Source organism: Mastacembelus armatus, chromosome 17 (genome assembly GCF_900324485.2).
Source record: "Mastacembelus armatus chromosome 17, fMasArm1.2, whole genome shotgun sequence".
NCBI lineage: Eukaryota > Metazoa > Chordata > Actinopteri > Synbranchiformes > Mastacembelidae > Mastacembelus > Mastacembelus armatus.
The window spans coordinates 2,787,078-2,809,852 of record NC_046649.1 but is presented as its reverse complement, the minus strand read 5'-3'; the positions used below and the strand labels follow the sequence as shown (position 1 = coordinate 2,809,852).

Genomic DNA, 22,775 nt, shown 5'->3' with positions numbered 1-22,775 from the left:
GGGGAGATTGAGAGCAAAGTGCTCTGCTACTAGGGAACTGCTACTTGGAATAAACAAGATTTCTTTGGGAGAAAAAGTTTGAAAACATGACAAAGCAGAATAAACAAAGGACAAATGACACCAAAAAACACAAACTCAGAAGGAATAAATTCAAATAATAATCTCTTATGAGGTTAATATGATGCAACTATATTGAATGTATTATCATATGTGGGAAGTAGTCTGTACCCATGTCCAAAGTAGTACTGGTAGGACCCCGCTATTTTAAGGTCCAGAGAGCAGAACTTATCAGAGTCATCTTCACTTCCTGCGGGGTAGTTCCACTTCAAAACACGGAAGTTATTTCGTTCAAACCGCTGTCCTTCAAGTGGGTAGTTGGTGTACACCGTAACCTTCCTGCCCTGAAGACTTGGACCCAGGCGGAACTGCAGTTCAAAACCTGAGAAGACAGAAATGTCCCTGTTTTTTGTTTGATGTTTATGGCCTAGATATTTGTGCTTTTACAGTGAAAATCATCCCCAGCTCCAGAGGCACAAGGAGCGCAGAAGGCCACTAGGAAGAGCAGTGACTGTGACAGCAGTATCAACTTTGTAAAGGTAAGAGAGGAACTGTATCTAAATCATTCTCCATCTCACAAATTAAAGAAAATAAATAAATGAAAAACACTAAACATGAGTGTTACTAGTTAAACATGAGTGTTACTAGTGCGTGTGTGAGTGTGTGAGAGAGTCAAGGTGAGGTTACTGAGGCAGTCTGGCATGATGGTTGGATTGGGACTATAGGGCTACAGGGAGTTGAAGTGATGTCCAAACAGATTCAGATTCTGAATTTTTTTTTTTTTATGGATCAGCTGGTCTACTTTGTTTTTATCCTTTGTTAAAATCACATTAACTTTTCAGTAATTTGTACACATCATACACAACTTAGAGACTGAATTTTAGATTACATAACATTAACAGGAATCTCAAAATTTTTGAAAAGGTTCATTCACTTTGTCCAGCAGTACTGAAATGAACAAACACTTAACTTACATTTATTTGCTTGTTCCCTCATCCACATTCACCTGCCAGAAATTCCCATCTTAAACACCTCATGTTAAGACACAGCTCTGCTGCTTTGAAATGTACAAAGGAATACCTCACACCCAGACACACAGTGAGGCACAGTGAGATGAGCCAAAAAAATTTTAAAATTCCTGGTCATTCACAGTCAGGGACTTGACAGGATTGTCTATATATAGACTAGTTTGAAAGGGGGCTCACAAAGTCCCTATCAGGTTCAGAGTGCAATAAATGTCAAGTGGTACTCTTCAACACAACTAGCTGCTCCTTCACAGTGTGCACAGACACACACACACATTCTGTAAATGGATACCTTATTTTGTACATATGTATTGAACCTACATATTACAACTTAAAGGTTCAATGTACAACATTTAGAGGGATTTATTAGCAGAAATGGAATATAGTATTCACAACTTCTTTCTTCTTCTTTTCCTTTGCACGGTGACACAACGAACATACTTCTCTGCCACTCCAAACTTCCTCATACAAAACCACAGCTCCTTTCTCAGCACCCTGTCATACGCTTTTTCCAAATCTACAAAGACACAATGCAGCTCCTTCTGGCCTTCTCTGTACTTCTTCATCAGCATTCTCAAAGCAAATATTGCATCTGCTGTTCTCTTTCTTGGTATGAAACCATACTGCTGCTCACAAATGCTCACCTCTGACCTCAGCCTAGCCTCCACTACTCTTTCCCATAACTTCATTGTGTGACTCATCAGCTTTATTCCTCTGTAGTTTCCACAACTCTGCATGTCTCCCTTGTTCTTAAAGATGGGCACCAGTACACTTCTCCTCCATTCCTCAGGCATCCTCTCACTCTCCAAGATCTTAAGTAGCCCAGTCAAAAACTCTACTGCCTCCTCTCCTAAACACTTCCATACCTCCACAGGTATGTCATCAGGACCAACTGCCTTTCCACTCTTCATCCTCTTCAACGCATTCCTCACTTCATCCTTACTGATCTTTGCTACTTCCTGCTCCACAACAGTCACCTCTTCTACTCTGTGCTCTCTAACATTTTCCTCATTCATCAACTCTTCAAAGTATTCACAACTACGTTGTCATTACTGTGTACTCACCAGAAAATACTAATCATTGTATTTCCTTAATCATCCAATGAGTATTTCAATCTACATTAGGGAGTGGGTCTACATTCATGTTTCTACAGTAGCCCAGAACAGACAAACCAGACACTGGCTCCAGACAGGGAATGTCAATGTGTGTAAACGGTGACCACCACCATACCCTCCCTTGTGCCTACAGACAGGGTTGGGGTGTGAGGGGTGGTCAGAAGGTTGCATTCTGCAATCTTACCACTAGATGCACTAAATCTATCTTTTATAAATCTTATATTTTACATATTGCACCTTTAAAGCAGGATTTACTTCTTTCATAGATTGCAGACTCACTTCATTTCAATTCAATTCAATTCAATTTATTTGTATAGCGCCAAATCACAATACAATCATCTCAAGGCATTTTACAAAAAAAAAAAAAGACACACGTAACATATCACAAATAAACCAATAGTAGACCTCATACTATATTTTTTATTTGTTTTACTCATTCAAATGTTTTCTAACTCCCACAAATGGAGGATATTTTTGTTAGGCTTGTATCAAATTTAGCAAGACTACTGTTGAAATCAATAGCACTTATACATACAAGACACAAACTAGGATTGCCTGACATTACATTAAAAAAGCAAAACAAAGCACTATCTTCAGACACTCAATCCGATATTTCCCTTTAAATCAGTCATAAACAGTATGTGCTTAATGATGTATATATTTCCTTCTAAACATTACACTGGTTGCCAAGGGCAGATTTAACCATATTATCACACACAGTTGAAGCTCAAGACCAATTCCATAAAAGACACAAGAGTATCTCTTTACTTTTAGTGACTAAACTGAATTGGTATTTTCACATGTAAAATATACTGAATGCTATCAGACTAACATATCAACTACCGGCACCTCCAACCTAAAAGATATGAGTGATGTATATATCCATGTTAGTTACTACAGTAGAATTGGCTTATATAAAACTAGACTGTATATGATAGAACATTGCATAGGCCTCTTCCTGCTACCTATTAATTGAAAAATAATCATCATTTAACCAAGTAAAAGACAGTTATTTATGAAGGCATTACCTTGTTCAAGTCTGAACAGAGTCCTCCCTAAATTCTCCTTGTCGTTAAGCATTAGGACTCTTATCTGCTTCAGGTGCTGAGGCAACATCTTAAGAAGTTCTCTTCAAAAGTTATATGATATCCAGCCTCCTGTAAAAACGAAACATAGATTTACAACAGTTTTTTTTTTACAAAAAAAAACATGATTTCTGTGGGTTCAGTGGAATTCGCCACCACACCATAATGCATTGACAGCATTGCGGGACTGCAAATGTGCCACACTGAATTCAAATTGCACTCCTCGGATTTTAGAAGTAGTCCAAACCGCCTACTCCTGTAACTGCCTCATCTTTGTTGTTTGGGCTTTTTAGGTTCGTAATTGCAAACTATTTATTGTCGATTGAGGTATGTATAATGATATATTTTCGCTTTAGGGTCCAATGTTGAAGTATTAAGAACAAAAGGTATTTGTTTACGGATCAGCATGGATTCTTTGGTTAATGGTTTAGTATCTGAATATGGAAGGTTGAATTTTAGGGATTTCAGGATTTGTTCATGTCACTTGGGTGAGTCACTTGTAATAAGTATCTATTTGATGGGTGACAAAAAAAAAGTGAGCAGAGAAACAACAAATGCAGATGTTTCTATAAAAGGCAGAGGGCTCACTGAACGGTTTGATGAGTGCTATTACCTTCATTTTCATCAGATCTCAACCCAACTAAACATTTATGGAAGATTTTGGAGTGACGTGTTAGACAGCGCTCTCCACCACCATCACCAAAACACCGAATGAGGGAATAACTTTTGATAGTTTGGTGTTTATCCTTCCTGTAGAGTTCCACACACTGGGATCATCTATGGCAAGGAGCAGTATCGTTTATTTCTGCTGACCTCTGATTTCCATTAATGTACCCTGCATAGTGAGAAACAGCAAAATGCTACAGATGCATTAAACTAATTGAACAAGTCAATGGTAAAAGTCTGCAAAATCATATCACAAACACAAAATGCACTGACCAAACTGAGCATTCACAAGTTGGAACTGGACAGAATTCAACAAAGTTGGCATGAAGATGAGAAGAGTTAAAATGTTAAGCAACAATTTTAAGCAATAGGTTTGATTGAGATATGCCTTGTACAAACTTGTACACACAGCATACTGTTGTAACACAGTATGAGGAAGTTAGTCATAATATTTTGGACACCACAAAGTATGTACCTTGGTTCAAACAGACAATAGCTGCCGCTAAAAACTGATCATGTTATAGCCAGTTAGCCTTTGCAGCCTTCTTGGAAGTCATGACCGACACCTCTGAAACTTCTCAAATGTAAAAGCCTTACTGGATCCGAGACAGACTGACAACGTGTCCAAGGTGAACTCTGCTTCTCACCCAATGTTAGCTGAGACCAGCTACATACTCTCCTGTGGCATGCTACAGGACAAGCTGGTATAGCTAATAATGGATTAAACCTAGAAACTGCAACTGAACAAAATTAAAATGCAAATGCACAGTAATACATTAATGAGAACAAATATAGGAATTCATGCTTTATGAATACATGTGCATAAATGCCATACTTATTACCTTTTTTTATTTATTTTTGCCAAGGGTTTCAGAAACTCAGAAAATAGGCATTTGTGATCTGAAGCAGCCTTTCAGTAGCCCAGACTTATACATGGGACCAGATTTGGGGTTAGCTGTACAAGAATTGGAGCAGGTCGATGCATCCGCAGTCACTGAACCCCACTGAACCCTGCCTCCGAGTCTGCGCAGTGCGTCGGTCCGATCAAGACAAGGTCAAGAATCCATCCGATAATGTCAGGCTATCTATTTATAAAACTCCCTCCACAACTGCACAGAGTGCTTGGCACAATGAGTCCATACCGATACAATGTGACAGAGATACATATGTACAATTAGTTAAAGGTCACTGCAGATTATTGCTCGCCCGGTGACGCAAAGCATGGGGAGTGAACGTCCAGGTTGGCTGGATTCAAAATTCCACTTAAAAGAGTGATAGTTTAAAGCTGATTGCTTACTGGCATATCTTTATTCAATACAAAGTACCATTTAAAAACACATTAGTAACCACTCATTAATTCGGCAAACGTAAAATGTGGAAAGGACACCGTTTTTCAATAAGACAACACAGTTAAGTTGTGGTTAATTCGGCCCAACCAGAATGCACTGTACTGACCATTTTACCGAAGTAACGTTAAAATAATACTGCTGTGTTTCATGTGGCATCATTAGGTAGCAACCAGTCGTCATTAAACAAGATAACGTTATAATCGTTAGCTAGTTAATAACAAAGAATGTTATCATCTACATTCGTTCGTCAAAACATCAGTGAAAGCATTTTCCCGTTAAAGAGTGTAAAGCTGAATTACCAGGCTTCACGTCAACATAAAGGTAATAGCTGTTAGCCAAAGTCATGTCAGCAAGCTAACGTTACCGTGGCTAGTAATTTATCTTCCGACCTGCCAGTCAATAGCTGGGGACACAACTCGCAGAGATTTCATATTTTATAATAATATTATCTGACAATGCAAAGGCGCATTTCATTGTAAATTCCCATTCACCTGTCACTAGTATGTCCGGTCCTTGACAGCAACAGAACAGTTTGCAGCGTAATAGGTCTGGCTTTTTTTCCTGGGTAGACCGAGGCTGAACTGAGGAGGCGTGATCTGCAGATCATTACCGTAATAACCCGAGTAAATTGGAACAATTAATTACTCTGATATGCAGTAGATGTTATCAAACCTTTGTGGGGGGGTTTTTTCAACTGAAAAAAATTGTGCTAGTTTACTGCAAATCCATTTAATAGCACACAGTCGTCTTACATTCTGCCCAGTACTTCCATACGTGTACTGTGCCTATGCATAGTCTTGAAAGAGCTAGGAATTTAGCACATTGTTCATGGGAGTGTCAGTGTATGCTGAAATAAGGTACAAAGTAATTTACCGTTTAGTACTTGCATTTGTACTTGCAGGTTATTTGTAAATGGACACAATCAAGTTTTCTCGCAACAGTTTTTACATGTTAAACAAATGCTTTAAAAAAGTCTCGTAAGTCAATGTACTCTACTGCTGGGGAATTTGGTGTAACGCTAATATTTCTAGAAATAAATTATTTAATGTATTTGGATATTGCTGGCAAAATGCACACGAACAGCTTTCTGCCTCTTTAAATTTCTGTTGAGCAATTTCTAAGTTTTACCTCACACACACACACACACACACACACACACACACACACACACACACACACACACATACATACATACATACATATGGCAGTGCAGTTTTTGGCCAGATGCAGAGCAGCCCACCAGGCTTGTATTGCTAGAATACTTGTTAGTAAGTTAACACATATTATTTCATCCAAAAGAAAAGTAAATGTAATCATCAATTAAATGCAATCAAAAATGAAATTACATTTGTTTTCCTGTTATCAGATTATTGTAAGTTGTTTTTATTATGCATAATTAATATATAATCGGAAATAGCATTTTTAGTATATTTGGAAAACAAAACTTATAGCCATAACCTTGCCTGATCAAATTCTTGACTGTACTTCACAACAGGGTGACCTATCAAGTCTGTCTTAATAAATAATACTTCAATAAAATAATGAACTATAGCTAACACTCAAATTGAAGGGGAAAATAGGCAAGCAAGAGTACTTGTCAAAAGCATGGTGTACTTTATTCCAAACTTTTAAGGTAACATTTCCCCAGAGATTAAAATATGACACAGGTCACTCAAATAAATACAACGATGCTCTTAAAGTTACTGGAAAACACAAAAGTAGAAATGGCAGTAAAGTTTGTGAATGTGAAGTAACAGCAATAAACATCTTCACAATAAAACAAAGGTATAATTGAAACATTGCTGCAATAGTGCAATATTATATTTGGGCCAACTACCTGTACTTGCTGTAAAGCAGAGCATGTGGTGCCTTCCCTTATCAGTGGCAGGAAGTCTACAGTCGGAAGCAAAACATCTCATCAGACTGATCAGTAACAAATACTGGCATGAAACAGAAATCAGCAATTGTCCTTGAAATGTTTTTTGTTCTGTGTGTATCTATGTGGTTTACAATTCACACATCATACTTCAATCTAAACTTATAGAATTTGGCATATAACAGCCAACCCTGCTCTTGCCACTTCACTTTAGCATCTCTCTATACTGTTGAATTCCTCTTTCCTATCTGTTCTCTTTTTACTGAATTCATTTTAGGGCATAATTGTGACATTCTTATAATCACCTTTAATTCTACTCTTCTACAAATATGCAGGTATCTGTAAATGGTAATAAAGTAATGAAAACCACCTGCCCTGGAGTGAAAAGTCATATCCGGATGTTCCAAGAGTCCATTCACCAGGTTGTAAAACGGCTGTTTTAAAAGAGACACAAACAGAATGATCCCTGGAACACTGGAAATGACACGGCCCTCACATGCTCCTTGGTCACATATGGCAATTTTTCTGCAGAGTTAAGGCAGATTTTTTGTTCTACTGCAACAAAGTGGTGAGTAGTTGCATCAGTACAGGGGTTTTCTCTTATTTTTCTATATGTCAGTTTTTACAGGTGGAGGGCCTTTCTTTACAGTAAAATGTCCAAAAAAGTGTAGAATATATCAGATGCAGCTTATATTGCATTCAACAGAATACAATGGAAATCATTTTATTTAATATGTAAATGGAAAATGTTTTTTCTTTAACATTTCCTGGAAATATTAACATTAAAGATTGTTGTTGTGTTCCAAATACATGGGCCAGACGTGGCCATCAAACAGGCCGGGGGCTGGGGGAAAACCCCTTCAGGTATCTTTTTACCTAATAAGAGATACAGGTCGTGTGTGCACTGAGGAATAGAGTGGTGTCTAAATCAATATTTCTATAAAATACAATGAATGAATGAATAAATAAAATCCATCAAAATAAACAGCCTTGGCTTGAAAACCCAACATATTGAAGCTAAAGCCTTAAACCTCTTCACCATCTCATTCCACTACTAATAAGATGTTGGCAAAGGGGGAAGAATGTCAAAAACTGTGAAATGACTTGCAACCCTTCACACCAAATTCTCAAATGGTTAGAAATACTGGAAGACGAAGGTTGAAGTAAATAAGCTGCCATTACTACAGTGGTATCTCACCATGCAATAGGACTACGTTTTCAGATTGACCAAGAAATATGTCAGGAAATCCTGTATAATAGAACTGTGTAGAAGCTGAGCATATACACAGCATATCATGCTGTGAACACTTAACACACAGAGAGAAGGAAACCTTTTGCTATCTACTCTTGTCGCATTATTGTCATGTTGAAGAATGAGTAATTTCTTTTCCTATTTCAGGCACGTTGTGACAGCTGATCCATCCTGTAGATGTCGTCTGTGGGTTTGTGTTGTCTCTTCTTCATCTCTGTCTCATTGCATTACTGGGTGCCAGCAGGCTGCTATGCCAATGGCAAGGTCACAGAAGCCTGTGGCAACATGGAACCCCACCATGGTGTTCCTGGACAGACTATACCCAGCCCCTATCTTCTAACAACCAACAGCACCACGTTCAGCCCTGGCGATCATGTCCAAGGTAGCTCAAAACTGACATGAAATGTATGAATGGGAATATTTTTAAAACCTAGTGCTGTAACAAGTAACACTTTCAAGTAAGAAAGTGGAAAATGCATTTCATCCTAAAAAATATTTTAAAATGACATTTTTATTAGCAAGTTTACTTGAAGCTTTTAAATGGACACAACTCTTTATATCTGTACTAAATATAAATAAGATGTGACCAAACCAATCCAAGTAAAAGACTCCATTGAAGATTAAACCTGGTCATTCTTACCTTCCACAATAATACTTCATAAGAAGTAAGATATTATTTGGAACTGAAAATTATTACATTATATTGTTATACTAAAATAACTGTATCAACATTTGTAGTCATCCTCTCTGGAACATCACATTTTGAGGGCTTTCTGCTTCAGGCCAAAGGTACAGCCAGTCAAGGTTCAGCATTCACTGTGGGCACCTTCACTCTGACAGATCCCAAAAGGACACAGCTGCTCACTTGTAATAAGCAACAGGTGCACATCTCTACACATGCACACAAACACACTCAATATAGTAGAATGAAGAAGTGGAACACAACCTTTAAGGGGTGTGTGTGCATGTGTGTGTGTGCCTAGGATTCAGCAGTGAGCCATACAAGTGATGCCCGACAGAAAGAGGTTGTTGTTGTCTGGAATGCCCCTCAAGACTCTCCCAATGAAGTTCAGTTTTTGTGAGTATAAATTTCTTCTTTCATCCATCCATTATCTATACCCACTTATTCCTAATTAGGGTCACAGGGATCTGCTGGAGTCTATCCCAGCTCTCTTTGGGTGAAAGGCAGGGTACAGGACACGTCCATTGCATGGCTAAATTTCTTTCTAAATACTAATTTAAAGTTAACCTTTGAAATCTTTTCTGAGTTATACGTATGATATAATTAAAAAAGCAAAAGTGCAGAAAAGTCAAAAAGTCAGCAAACTGACTCAGTAAGCCCAGTTACTTCTTAATGTAACTTGATGTTATTGAGTTCTGTCAATGAAAGTGGACAGTAAAGGAAGCCCTTAATTCTGCATTGCGTGATCTGTTTCTGTGATGCCATATTTTGTAGGAACTGAATTTATATATATTCCTTACTCATACAGGTGATTTGCTGCAGTAGCTTTCAGTATACGGTATATTACATAAACTGGCAGATTTCATAGTAAAGAGGATGTAACAAATGTAACATAAATAACTTCCTGAATAGGAAATTTCAATTTACATGAAACATTTTGCACTATAATGTAATGCATTACTTGCAATACTTGTACATTGTGGCAGTATTTGTAGTCCCAGCACTAACACAGTATTCATACAGAGGACATAGTGCACTGAGAAATCTGCTGGATTTGAGCAGCGCTGAGCTGAACACCCTACCCCACAAAATCATGAACCAACTGTCATCTTTCCAAAGCTGCCAGAAGCATTTACCAGCTGACTGACTAGTGCAATCTGTAACTTTGTAAAAACCTGATTTGCATTGCCATTCTAGACCATGGATCTCTGTAACAACAAAACCACAGCAGAGTGAAATGAACAGCTGTGTTTTGAATTTCACTACATATTTGTAGGAGAGAGACTGTGTTGTCTTTTTTCTAATATCATAGTTTCTATACTAGATATTCTCCACAAAATAAGTGTGTTTGAACATACTCACCAGAATGTTGTGACTATATCTGCATATAAAGTACAAATTTCAAACGAAGATGAAAAAAGATCAAGTAAGCAATAAACAAGTTGTCTTTAGCTTATGTTAGGAAATGTGTGACTGCGTGTAAACTAAAACTAAACCTTTCTTTAGTGGTTTGTTTAGCTTGGCACCTATGGAAGTGATGTACCTGTAACTATTATATAGATAAATTTTTGGATCTAGGTATGGGTTTATTTTCCAGTGTGACTGTAGTTGCCCACTACAGTGTATTATGGGTGAAGCTGCCTGGACCAGTCATCTATCACCATGGTGTTACACCTTACCCACCTCAGTCCACCGTTACCTCTCCTCCAGTACAGATGACCACATCCCCTAGCCTGTTTAGACCTGTGAGTATTACAACATTTGGATGGACGATGATGCCAATGATTTTATCATTGGAACATGCAGTAATCAGTGAACCTGAATGTGAAATCAGTATTAACATGTTCAGACTGACAAATCAACATCATCTTACACCTTTAGTTAAGTTCAGAAGGCTGTGGCCAATCAAAATCCTGCCTGCTAGACCCTCCTGGCTGTGATCCAAATGATCCTCACTGCTTCTTCCTGTCCATGACTACAGAGGGGCCAGAAAAAAAGGTTTTACTTTTAACAATTTTAATTATTAATCCAGTTAATACAAATAATCAATTAAATGTGACATGTATTTTAACGTGAATAAACATCACATTAGGAATTGTCTTAGTTAAACTACTATATTGCCTTGTTTAAAAGTCAATCTTTGTTCTGACCTTGAGGCCACTGAATGTTCCCTTTGCACATGCGCAGTTCGAGTAATTACACCAAAAAAAGTAACCTGTGACCCCAAATGACCCCAGGAGGTGATATATTCTGGTGTCATCCAAGGCTCTGTTCCTAAAGAATCTTCTCATGGTAACACAAGGATTCTGATTGACAAGAGTGCTCTGATGGTCATTTAGGATTCATAGAACCATAGTTACATGCGTAACTCTCCTAATTCATCCATGCTCCAGGCCAGCCTCCGCCGCATTGTGCATGGCCGCCAGTGCTAGACCTTCAGCTGAAAGCCGTGAAAGGGCTCCAGGGTTTTTCCAGCATGCATGTAACTCCCTCAGATATTCTTTGGAAGGGGGAACAGCAAAAGCAGTAGCACCGACCCACGCTCCAGAGCCATGCGCATGATGCATTGCATGGAATTATCTCCTGCCTCACTCAGTGAGCTCCGAGCAGAAGAAATTGAGCTCACTTCTGAAGCTCAAGAGGCCCCCTCGTCATCCTTCTCCAGAAAATGAGAGGCCAAGGTGGCCAGTGAAAGGACATCATTCTCCGGAGCCAAGACAGGAATAGGCGGAGTGGACAGCCCTGCCTGCCTAGATCTCATCTAACTCAAAAGACAGCCACTCAACCTTCAAAGAGAGTCCACGTCCTGATTTTGCCCTCTTCCTAGGGGAAGTCATTGAAACTGTGGGCTCAGCTAGGTACTTTGATTGCCTCGGCGGGGCTAATGTCTCTTGACCTGAAGGGGGGAGGTCACCTTCACTTGCCGACGACAGTAATGCCAACATAACTACATAGCTACATGTAGCTGCAATTCATGCATAGATTGTCAGACAGCCCTTCCCTCAAGTGATCAGGAGAGGCAGGCCGGGCAGAGGTCGTGGCCATCATCAGCCTGAAGTGCAGCCCCACAGGTCACATAACAGTGAGCCCTATTATGATGAGGTGCTCCACTGTCTGTACTGCACAGGTGCACGGCCCAACACCGCACCAAGCAGCAAAGTTGGAATAAACCTGTTAGACAAGCCACTGCACCATAAGCTGGGTGGAGAGGGCCTATACACCACATACCCAACAAAGGTTATTACAGTTGTGGCGAGTGAGTTTATTTTTTATTTTTATTTTTTTAAATATAAGAGACAGGAGGGGCAGCATGGTGGCTGAGTGGTTAGCACTGTTGCCTCACAGCAAGAAGGTCGTGGGTTTGCAACCCGGCCTTTCTGTGTGGAGTTTGCATGTTCTCCCTGTGCTTGTGTGGGTTTACTCCGGGTACTCCGGTTTCCTCCCACAGTCCAAAAACAGGCATGTCAGGTTGATTGGTGAATCTAAATTGCCCATAGGAGTGAGTGTGAGTGTGTGAGATTGTCTGTCTTTGTGTGTCTCTATGTGGCCCTGTGATGGACTGGTGACCTGTCCAGGGTGTACACCTGCCTTTCACCCGAGAGAGAGCTGGGATAGGCTCCAGCAGATCCCCATGACCCTGGCTTTCAGGAAAAAGCGGGGATAGAAGATGGATGGATGGATAAGAGACAGGAGGTCAACAACGCCACCCAGGGAGATGACCCCCAGGAACCCGAAAAATGATTTAAGCCAGCTAAATAAAGGCCCTTCTAGGTGTGGACACAAAAGAGGGACATGAGGCCCTAAATACAATACAAAAATCACTTTTATTTTATTTCGATTATTTAAAACACAATAGGCCTATAGAATAAAATAAAAATAACGTTAAAACACTCTAAAGCAGTGCATCAAGATATGACAAAAGAAAATATAATTAATAATCGAACACAGTCAAATCAATGAAGCACACGAATTATAAGGACCCACAGCATAACAAACCATGCAGATAGAAAAGGGAAAAAAAAGAAAATGCAAACCAAAAATTCCAAACCATACAAGCAAATAATGCAAGCAAAAGAACAAAGTAAGGCACACAAAAATTTAAATCAAACTCACCAAACGAATAAATAAGTCTGTAATAAAAAAAACATCAAAATCAAATATAGCCCCCGCGAGCGAACCGCCTCCTCAAGCGCCCCCCCAACGAATGGACCACCCCCCTGTGCGCCCGCCTTCAAGGGACCCCCCCCGGAAATGATTGCCCCCCTCGAATGGACCACCCCCCCGGGCTGACCCCTCCCAAACGGACCAATCCCCCCAAGCGACTCCCCCCCCCCGAATTGACCGCACCCCCCACAGTGGACCACCTCCTTGAGTGGACCCGTGCCCTGACCAACAGTGGGCACTTATACAGCAGTTGTAACTAGTAGTATAAAGCTCCGATTGGAAATGAAAAGCTGATTTCAGTCGTCGCCATGGCAACAGCATTTGCCATGAATTTTTTGATGAGAATGCCCTGAAGGATGTTTGTGCCAAATGTGGTACAGTTCTGACAAAGTAAGTGTAACTACATAGGGGGCGCTATTGCATCTATTGTGATTTTCTTAAATCACATGGGTTCAGGCCGGTGGGGTCTAGAATTCATCAATTGGTCCAATTGAAATCCGACCATGCGTGTGTGAGTTATCACATTTGGAGATGGCAAATACATAGGTCAACATCTGGGGTCTGGCAGGGGAAAACCGTGAAAGTTAGCAAAAAAATTTGGATAACTTTGGCTGCCCCACATGCCTAGATGATGCTGATCAAGAATGAGCTCATTCGGTCAAAAGCCATAGGACGAGTTCATTCAAGTACGAGGTGTGCAAAAACTGGACATTTTGCAAAATTCCCATTGAAAATGAATGGTGACATTTGGTCATAGCCAGGGCAACAGCGTTAAAAATAGGGCATGGGTTCGACTGGCTTTTTTGATCAGGATACCCTAAAGGATGTCTGTGCCAAATTTGGTCGTATGACTTTGACATGATAAGCTTTTTTTCTTGCCTCCAAAGGATGAAGAGGTGTGACGAGTTTGGTGACTGCAATGAAAAAAATGTCGGTCGTCCTCCCATAGGCTCAATGTATTCAAATTCAAATTCAAATTTGAGGTTGTTACAGAACTTGAAGAATAATAAGAAGAAATATTCCTAACAATTTCCAGGCCCACGGCCACCTGTCAATCATAACATACATTTTCGGAAAGGTCTCACGCAGCCCCACGTCATGGTGGGGTGTGGGCCAGTCCCCCATGCTACCTGCGGGGACCCCTGGCAGTTTTGCACACCTTGCGCATTGACCAATTATAATAGGCCATTGCCTGCACTTTCAGTGGGCTCGGGCCAAACGAGTCCTTTCCCCTGAACAGCAAATGCGCTCCTTTGGTGGACCACACCTGACACACCGCCACAGCGCACTGGAAGCCCCAACCACGGCGCTCACCACAGGGAGGATTGGGTCAGACGGGCCAAATTCTGCGGACAATTGCAAATAAACAACGCCAAACAAAGCAACGGCTCCTTTCCCAAGCTGCGGCCTTTACTCTGGACCGCACGCGGGGACTCCACTGCCTAAATAGGAGACACAAATATTAGTAAATTGTAAAAGGACTAATCTAAATGCGCGCTTTAAACATTACCTGATTGTAAAGGCAATGCACTCAGATTGCGAGAGGAGGAGAAAAGCCGATAGAGATCAGGGGCTAGTCCCAGCTACAACTCAGGGTCTATAAACAAACAATTTTGGGGTCAGCCTTGGCATGAAGCCCTCTGGCGGTCAGGGTGGATGAAATAGAACTATCATGTTGAATTCAGATTCAGACAACTTTATTGATTCATTCTGCAATCCTCCATGTAAGCCACACCCACTCTGGGTTTCTATCAATGTACAGTACCTAGGCAAATGCTGAATACTTATATAATATTATCACCCAATACAGTAATGCCAAATGCTCAATGGACCAGAAAAATCAATTTCCATTGCTCACTTATTCATGTCTTGATATTATTCATAGCAGCATTTTGACTAAACTGTCTGAAATGAATAATTTTACAGTGAATTTTGTTGAAAAACATTAACCTCCTGCATTTTCATCACATCTGTAGTCTGTAAGATTTGAGCTGAGTGGCCCAGCAGAGGGATATGTTGCCTTTGCTCTGTCCTGGGACACTTGGATGGTAAGCTAGTCCCTCAGTGCAAAACAAAATACATTACTGTATTTTATACTGTAGGCTGTGCTGTTGTTAGTGTATACTGACAATAGACAGCTGTGATCATGTGTGTGATTTCTGAGAACAACTTTCTGCTATGATTCAAATACCATATTGAATGTAACCAGAATATGCATTCTGTATTCTTATATGTGTATATTTGCATTTTGTGTGTAGGGCAATGATGATGCGTATATGTGTGTAAAAGATGAGGAAAAAGTATTAGTGAGCGCTGCCATCATCAGTGGGCGAACACAACCTGACGACCAGTCACAGGTGAAAAAGAACACATTAACATTCAAAAATAGTCTTTCTCTGAATAAAATGTAATGCAACATGAATTGAAATACAGGAGCAGAGAACACTGACATCTAAATAATGATGAAAGCTCAATTTAAGATGGAGTTAACATGGAGATAGCTAGTAGAGTCCACATAGTTGCAACCTGCAAAATGCTGTTTTTTTTTTTAAATCACACAACAGCTGGGTCATCAAAATAAGGTTGCTAAGTTCCTTTTGCCTTTGGAACTCTGAGCTTCTAAAACCTGTCCTCACCAACCTGGCAACCAATGATATAGTAAGAGACATTGACTGCGGCCAAAATCGCATACTATCTAGTAGGGAAGTATGTGGTTTCAGACACGGCCTTCATCCCCTGCCAGGCTAGCTGTTTTCCCCTGTTTACTGTCTTCATGCTAAGCTAGGAGACTCACATTATGAATGTAACTCTATAGTTCAACACAACCATGAAATTAATATACAGTATATCCTCTGAGAAAGGAAGTTGTAAACTAGCATAACATTGTTGCTGTTTTTTCTGTGACTGTGTTTGCAGTCTGGTCTCTCTGCAGTGTCATGGAGGCTCACAGACGGATTGATCCAGTGCACTTTCAGTAGACCAGTCAAACTGGCCAATCCTGGCCGCTATGACCTGGATCAAGAGTACTTTCTATTCATAGCCAATGGACATGCTCAGTATGGTAAGAGTTGATGCAAAATACACATGCACTAGCAGTCATCAGTCTCATTAAAGCTAATTAAAGCTCTTATCAGTTGGTCATAGCTCTTATTATATCACATGGCAGTTTGATCAATGGGTATCACTTTTTTGGACAACAGGATGTCATTAGGAAATGTTACGGATATAACATTCTGGTTAGTGTTCAACTGATCTTGCAAGATTGAAACACTGAATGAATACATGACATGAAAGGAAATGTTATAAAGATGCTGCAGTTTGGCCATACAGTAAATAGCACTAATCGTAATTGTCCCATATTTGTGTGTACTGAATAAGGCCAGTTTACTGCTGCTTTTGTTGAGAGAATGTGTCAGCTTAGTATCTCCAGATTTATTTGACCTCTGAGATTCTGTTGACAGTAACATTGAAAACTTAATTGTACCATGTCTTAAATGCACCATGATTTGTATACATAAATAAATATGTACTGTATTCATACTGTATGTTTGCAAAACGTAAAACATTGTAGAGAAATTCAACTTTACTTTTATCTCTTTCTTCTAGGTAAAATATGGAAACACAGTCGGCAACCATTAATCTCCACTCATAGAAAACGTATCACCAGCCCCCCTGAGATTCTAACAGGCTCCCGAGCACCCACCATAATGAAATTACATGGTAGGTTGGGTTCGTAATTTTTACATTGATATTACTCTCTGGTGAATGTCTGGTACAGTCAAATGAATCAAAGAACATGTTATTCAGACTCAACCAGGTTTTTTTCTATTACTTTACGAGTTACCTACAACATGTAGAATACAGTACTAGTAAAAATCCTAATTCTTTATGAATCAGTTAATTACACACAGCCAAGTGTCAATTCATATTATTACAATTAGCTCTTATGATGTTCCTCACCATGCAGGGTTGTGATAAACTGGAACAAACAGTGTAAACTTTTCAAACTAATCTCCAGTGGGATGTGTATTTTGCTGAGGAAATTAACTGCTGAATTGCCTCAACTTCTCTAGGTGCACTTATGCTGTTAGCCTGGATGCTAACAGGAAGTGTTGGCACCTTCATCGCCAGTTTTTATAAACCTGATTGGCCGAATCAAACTCTGCTTGGTCAGAAAGTCTGGTTCCAGGTAGATATCGAACACCCACAGTTTAAGTCGAAGAAATGGCAATGCACTTATGTTTTATGCATGTTTGTGTAGGTACACCGAGGCCTAATGATCCTAACTGTGACTCTGACCATTGTAGCCTTTGGTCTCCCATTTTTCTACAGGAAGGGTTGGAGCAAGGTACACTAAACACACACACCCATATAAAGACAGAGTCATGTTTGCATCACTCCAGAAGACTTTACATTGACTTACATTCATTTTCCATATAGCATAATCCTAACTGCTATGTACCTAACCCTAGCAATTACCGTAACCCCAACTTTAAAACAAGTCCTCACCCAAAAATGTAATGGCTGACGTTATGGGGACTTGCTTTTTGTGGGAGAGAGTTAGCACTTTGTACAGCTGCACAGTTTATGTACTTTATGTGTGTAACAACTCAATACACCCACAGATTGTAGAAAAAATAATGACCTGCTGTTTAATATATGTGTGTGTGTGTGTGTGTGTGTGTGTGTGTGTGTGCGTGTGTGTGTGTGCATGCATGTGCAGCATGCAGGTGTCCATCCCTACCTAGGTTGTGGTGTTCTGGCATTATCTCTGATTCAGCCAATAATAGCTGCATTCAGACCACTACCTGACTCTGACAGGTAAACTCTATGAATGTGGGTGACTCTCCTTGCACTGAGGACATTCTGTCAGTATTGTTTCAATTTTGCACAAATAACAAAATATTTTTTAAGGCTTATTCTAAGTGCTGAAGAGTCATTATTCTTAAAAGTGACTTTTGTACTCTCCCCATAAAATTCAATATGAAGGATTTCACAAGAATTATGTTACTTTATTTCATACAAGGTTTTTTTTTTTTTAGTTCATTAAGGAGGGAACAGGTGCAATGAGGGAATTTGGATTCATGATATCAGTATTCTAATACTCTGTCTATGGCAGCAATTGCATATGTTTATGCAGTTGATTCATAAGATAGTTTTAACAGGAATAAGATAATAGGGTACCTATGCTAGTAGCTGGTAGCTGAACTGGTCAAAATTGTTTTTGTTTCAGTCCTGGTTCAAAAAAGTGAGGGGGACAAAGTTAATCAGTGTACTGTATACACCGATCAGCCATAACATTGACCACCTGCCTAACTCTGTGTACACAGGAGTCATTGCAGCGATAAGTTGACACTTGTGTCACTCTTCAGCTCACTGTGCATCTTCTGTGAATCTGTTGTTTTCATAGATCTACTGTCAGGAAGAGAAACACACATTTACCAACCACTGACAACATTCAACATCACACCTGGTCTCCTGAACACACAAGATATCCATCTTTCTTCCCTCCATCATATCAGCCAAGTCTCTAGTTTTCCCTGACAAAGTCCCTACATTCAAGTCATGTTTGATTTGACTTACATTTTATGTCGGATGCCCTTCCTGACACAACCCTCTGCATTTACCCAGACTTGGGACCGGCACATGAAGACACTGGATTGTGCCCCCTTGTAAAAATTGATTGGTAGATCTTTTGTACAGAAGTAGAACTGCATTTTTATTTTGCACAAGAACCCCCACATATGCCACCTTCTTATGCCACTCTACCAAAACCTTTTGCCACCTCATGTAAAAAATTTCTAGATTTGCCACTGGTCCAGAAGGATCACAATATGACCAGTTCGTTTTTTTTTTCTGAATGAGAAACAAACCATTATTGCCCAGTCCAACAGGGAAGGAGAATACCAAGGAGACCATTATGAATAATGGGGCTGGAGATTCAGGGTTAATCTTAATGTAACGTAATCTTTTTAACTCTGCTTGTAAATGGAACACTGTTGTGAGATGTATAATTTCTATTTCTATTTAATTATTTTGGTTATTACAGAATATTAGGTTATTGCTATTGTTTGTATATCTCTCCAGGAGATATATCTTTAACTGGGCCCACTGGGGAGTTGGCTCTGTGACTGAGATCATGGCAGGTAATTCTGTGCACAATTATTTATTCCTCAGTACTTCCTAACTTGTTGACTAAAGTTATATTGTGTTCAATATGTGGCTACAGTGGCGGCCATGTTCCTGGGGATGCATCAGTCATCACTGCTTCTCCCTCAACCATGGGCAATGCATGTCCTGATTGGTTACGTAACTTGGCTGGCACTATTCAGGTTCCTCCTTCTGGTCCACAAACACCACATCAAAAAATGTACAAAAACTTTAAACAGATGATGAAGTCAATGTTACTGAGAGTAGTGTGTTGAATTGTTAAAACTTAGCACACTTTAAAGGGATATTGTGGTATGCCAACTATTGTTTGTTTGACCTACAGCACTGCTGTCAGATGACCAACAAGCCATTCTTTCTGACCAGTCAGAGCCCTGTCATTGGGTAGGTATCTACTTTACAACAGCGTGAAAAGCAATTTTTTCTGAAGTGGTTTTTATGTTGTTTCTTTTCATATCTATTAGTCTGTCTATTTAGGTATTTTTAGAAAAAAACTACACCCATTCATTGTTTTAAACTTTGTGCTCAGTAACACAGTATCGACTTTTCTCACTGCAGTCATTTTAACTTATCAAACATATTTAACTAATAACATTCGTAAGAGTTGCAGTTAGGTGTCTATGTCCCAGTATACTGTTACTGTTCATGTTAGCCACTGTTACACTTGTGTCTCTACTGTGTTTTCAACACACACCATAGGTCCAGGTGGAACACCTTGTGGTCCTCATCTGTCTGTATAGGTTGTTAGTCTGATAGCTTTTTTTTATGTCTCCTAAAGTAGATGGTCTGTATGTTGTTTTCACACTGGGCCTTTGACAACATTCATTTCCGTTAAGAATTTTTTTTTGTTTGTTTTTTTGCATTCGATCACCTTTAGTGAAATTTATTCTTAACTTTTTTTTAGGATGCAGGCATGTTCCAACTCATAACTCCCATTAATACGTTGAACTTGGAAGTTTGCATTAGGGCTGAAATGGTATCAGTGGAATCACCTTCTCAGCTGTTCATAGATTAATACGATTTTTCAGAGCGATTCTTCCATCCATGTTGATTATGAGATGCAGCTAAGTGATCAACCTGTTATCCCGACTGTAATGTAAATTTAAGGTACATAGTGGATGGTGGTGCTGTGATTCGCACTGTTGCCTGTCGATTTTCTCTAACGGCGCTGGCTTCCTTCCACAGTCCAAACACGAGTGTAAGGCTAATTGGTGACTCTAAATTGCCCATAGATATGAGTGTGAGTGTTTTTCTCAATGGGTCTGGTGATCAGTTCAGGGTGCCCCCCCTTCTTGTTCAATGTCAGCTGGAATTTGCTCCAGCCACCCTGTGACCATGTACAGGATAAGTGATATAGAAAACCTTTAGACCAAGAAGACAGTGCTAAGTGCTTTACCACTGTGCCACCCCTAGCCATTTTTAGCTGATTACTTGGGCCTCCATTGATGATATTTCACAAGAACATGGCCACATAAGTGCAGCTAAGTGCTGTGAGTGCTGTGACAAATGTCTTTTAAGAACAGGTCTATTTTTTAACCTTCACCTTACTTTTTGTTTTAGGGGTCCATCATGAAGTCTGTCACCTTGGCTGCCTTGGTTTTAGTAATCACTGGTTGTCTAATTACATTGCTGTATTCTATTGCTAATATTTGACATTTAAAAAATCTTTCAAAATCATGACACACTGACAAGATTTAAAAGTTGACTTTTCAAAACACATCTCAGACTAACAGTATAATTTAAAGTTAACTGAAAGAATGAGGAACATTAATATTAATCCAACCACAGAGCAAATTTTATTTAAATCAAATCTTTTAGTGTATGTTTTTATTGTTCATATTCAGGTCTTTGATTGCATTTACTGTTTACTGTTGACATCCTATCCTATTTTCAATGCATTATTAATGTTTAATAGTAGCTCTTATAGGCCTTATTAAATTCATTAATAGAAAATTCTTGAATTAGCAATAAAGTATACAACAGAACCTCAGTTCCTGTCCCAGCACAGCCGAAGACTTTTTCCTGGACATCCCTCCTGACGTCAGCTGCCATATGCCTCTGCCCCGCCAGGGCCACCCTCCTGAAAGGCCCCAGCTTTCTGTTCACGTCAGAGAACACTCAATAGGATGACCACAGTTTCCTGTTCAACTCTGAGGCCACCCCACAGAACAACCACAGCCTCCTGTCTATCCTCAAGCCGATCTTCCTGAATGGCCTCAACTTCCTGCTCACCTCAGAGATCATCCTCCAGAGCAACCCCAGCTTCCAGCCCACCTGCGTGGCTACCCTCCATGAACCTCCCCTGCTTTCAGCTCACCTCCCAGGACTGTTTGTTGTTCCATCTGCATTATGGTGGTCCTTTCTAGATTCTGCATCCCTGTTGCCCTGCCCAATCACCCATTCGCTGCCAGTTTGTTTCTTCTCATGTCAATATGCCACATTTGATTACCCTTGTTTTTCCCTGCTCACTGAAACATGTTTGGACTCTATTCTCCTTGAAAGCTGGTGTCTCCCAGAGCTCAGTGTACACATTACCTTCATCTCGTGGTTTTTTCCTTTGCTTGTCTGCACTCTTTTTTCCTTGCACTGAACTGTCCTGTCACTCTGTGCTGACTGCACTTGGCTCCTGCTCCCGGGTAATTCTTGACATTTTTACATTAATTTTGCATTCAGATTAAACAGTTTACCATAAACAGAGCAAATAATTTTGGGGTGAATGTGGAAAGTCATCACATTAAATTACCTTGAAGTTTAACATTTACACTCCAAAAAGCACATTAAGCCTCCTAAGGAAATTTTTCAGATACAGTATTATTCATTCATTTATTATCCCCACCCGCTTATTACTAATTAGTGTTACAGGGATCTGAAGCAGCCTATCCCAGCTCTCTTTGGGTGAAAGGCAGGGGTACACCCTGGACAGGTCACCAGTCCAGATACAGAGTTATGATTTATTAAAAATGATACCCAGGCGCAGATGGAACAAGGAGAGGCACCGTATCCCTGTCACAAACAACATTAATTGTTCCATGTTCAGGATTATTAATGGAGAGAGGGGGACACAGGCTGTGAACAACAGACGACCATATGACAAAAACAACTACATACAGTTAAAAGAAAAAGCCCAATAGAGGTGCTGTGCAATGATCTCAAGAGAGCTTCACAGAAGACATCCTGGACTAAGAGAATATGGCTTCTTTAAGGAAGAATGGTCCAAAATTCCTCCTAAACAGCTACATGAAAAGCTTCCATAAGGTTATTGCTTCCAAAGGTGGTTCATTCAATTAAAACAAAGTTGCTTTTTTCACTTTGTATGTTTAACAGGTGTGGTGACGA

The 22,775-nt window shown here is 39.8% G+C and overlaps 2 protein-coding genes across 6 annotated transcripts in view; one reads left to right on the top strand and one right to left on the bottom strand.

Moving 5' to 3' along the window:
- Positions 1 to 5,892, bottom strand: part of agla (amylo-alpha-1, 6-glucosidase, 4-alpha-glucanotransferase a) — a 35,715-nt gene extending 29,823 nt beyond the window's left edge. For 2 of the 3 annotated variants that reach the window (XM_026312646.2, XM_026312649.2), the window contains exons 1-3: positions 5,789 to 5,892; positions 3,226 to 3,354; positions 229 to 439 (exon numbers count right to left, since the gene is read on the bottom strand). In XM_026312646.2, the coding sequence (XP_026168431.1) occupies positions 229 to 439; positions 3,226 to 3,313 (299 nt within the window). In that variant the 5' untranslated portion in view covers positions 3,314 to 3,354; positions 5,789 to 5,892. Of the gene's footprint in view, positions 1 to 228; positions 440 to 3,225; positions 3,355 to 3,895; positions 4,034 to 5,788 lie in introns of those variants that run through there. The other variant, XM_033325638.1, reaches the window with a different exon arrangement.
- Positions 367 to 21,429, top strand: frrs1a (ferric-chelate reductase 1a). 3 transcript variants are annotated; one of them, XM_026312650.2, is made up of 18 exons: positions 367 to 596; positions 7,509 to 7,741; positions 8,573 to 8,807; positions 9,164 to 9,306; positions 9,409 to 9,503; positions 10,705 to 10,852; positions 10,989 to 11,105; positions 15,248 to 15,319; positions 15,530 to 15,628; positions 16,188 to 16,332; positions 16,878 to 16,991; positions 17,345 to 17,460; positions 17,533 to 17,619; positions 17,995 to 18,092; positions 19,359 to 19,417; positions 19,501 to 19,641; positions 19,765 to 19,823; positions 21,000 to 21,429. In XM_026312650.2, the coding sequence occupies exons 3-18, from the start codon at positions 8,603 to 8,605 to the stop codon at positions 21,090 to 21,092; spliced, it is 1,791 nt and encodes a 596-aa protein (XP_026168435.1). In that variant the 5' UTR covers positions 367 to 596; positions 7,509 to 7,741; positions 8,573 to 8,602; the 3' UTR covers positions 21,093 to 21,429. The 3 variants fall into 3 exon arrangements, with proteins under 3 accessions (XP_026168435.1, XP_026168437.1, XP_026168436.1); XM_026312651.2 differs by lacking the exon at positions 367 to 596 and adding an exon at positions 4,114 to 4,577; XM_026312652.2 differs by lacking the exon at positions 7,509 to 7,741.
- Positions 21,430 to 22,775: the final 1,346 nt, after the last annotated feature.

Coding starts and splice junctions, on each gene's coding strand:
- frrs1a (XM_026312652.2), top strand. CDS start 8,603: ATGTCGTCTGTGGGTTTGTGTTGTCTCTTCTTCATCTCTGTCTCATTG. Junction 10,853..10,988: donor CCCCTAGCCTGTTTAGACCT/GTGAGTATTACA, acceptor TTACACCTTTAG/TTAAGTTCAGAAGGCTGTGG. Junction 11,106..15,247: donor CAGAGGGGCCAGAAAAAAAG/GTTTTACTTTTA, acceptor TCACATCTGTAG/TCTGTAAGATTTGAGCTGAG.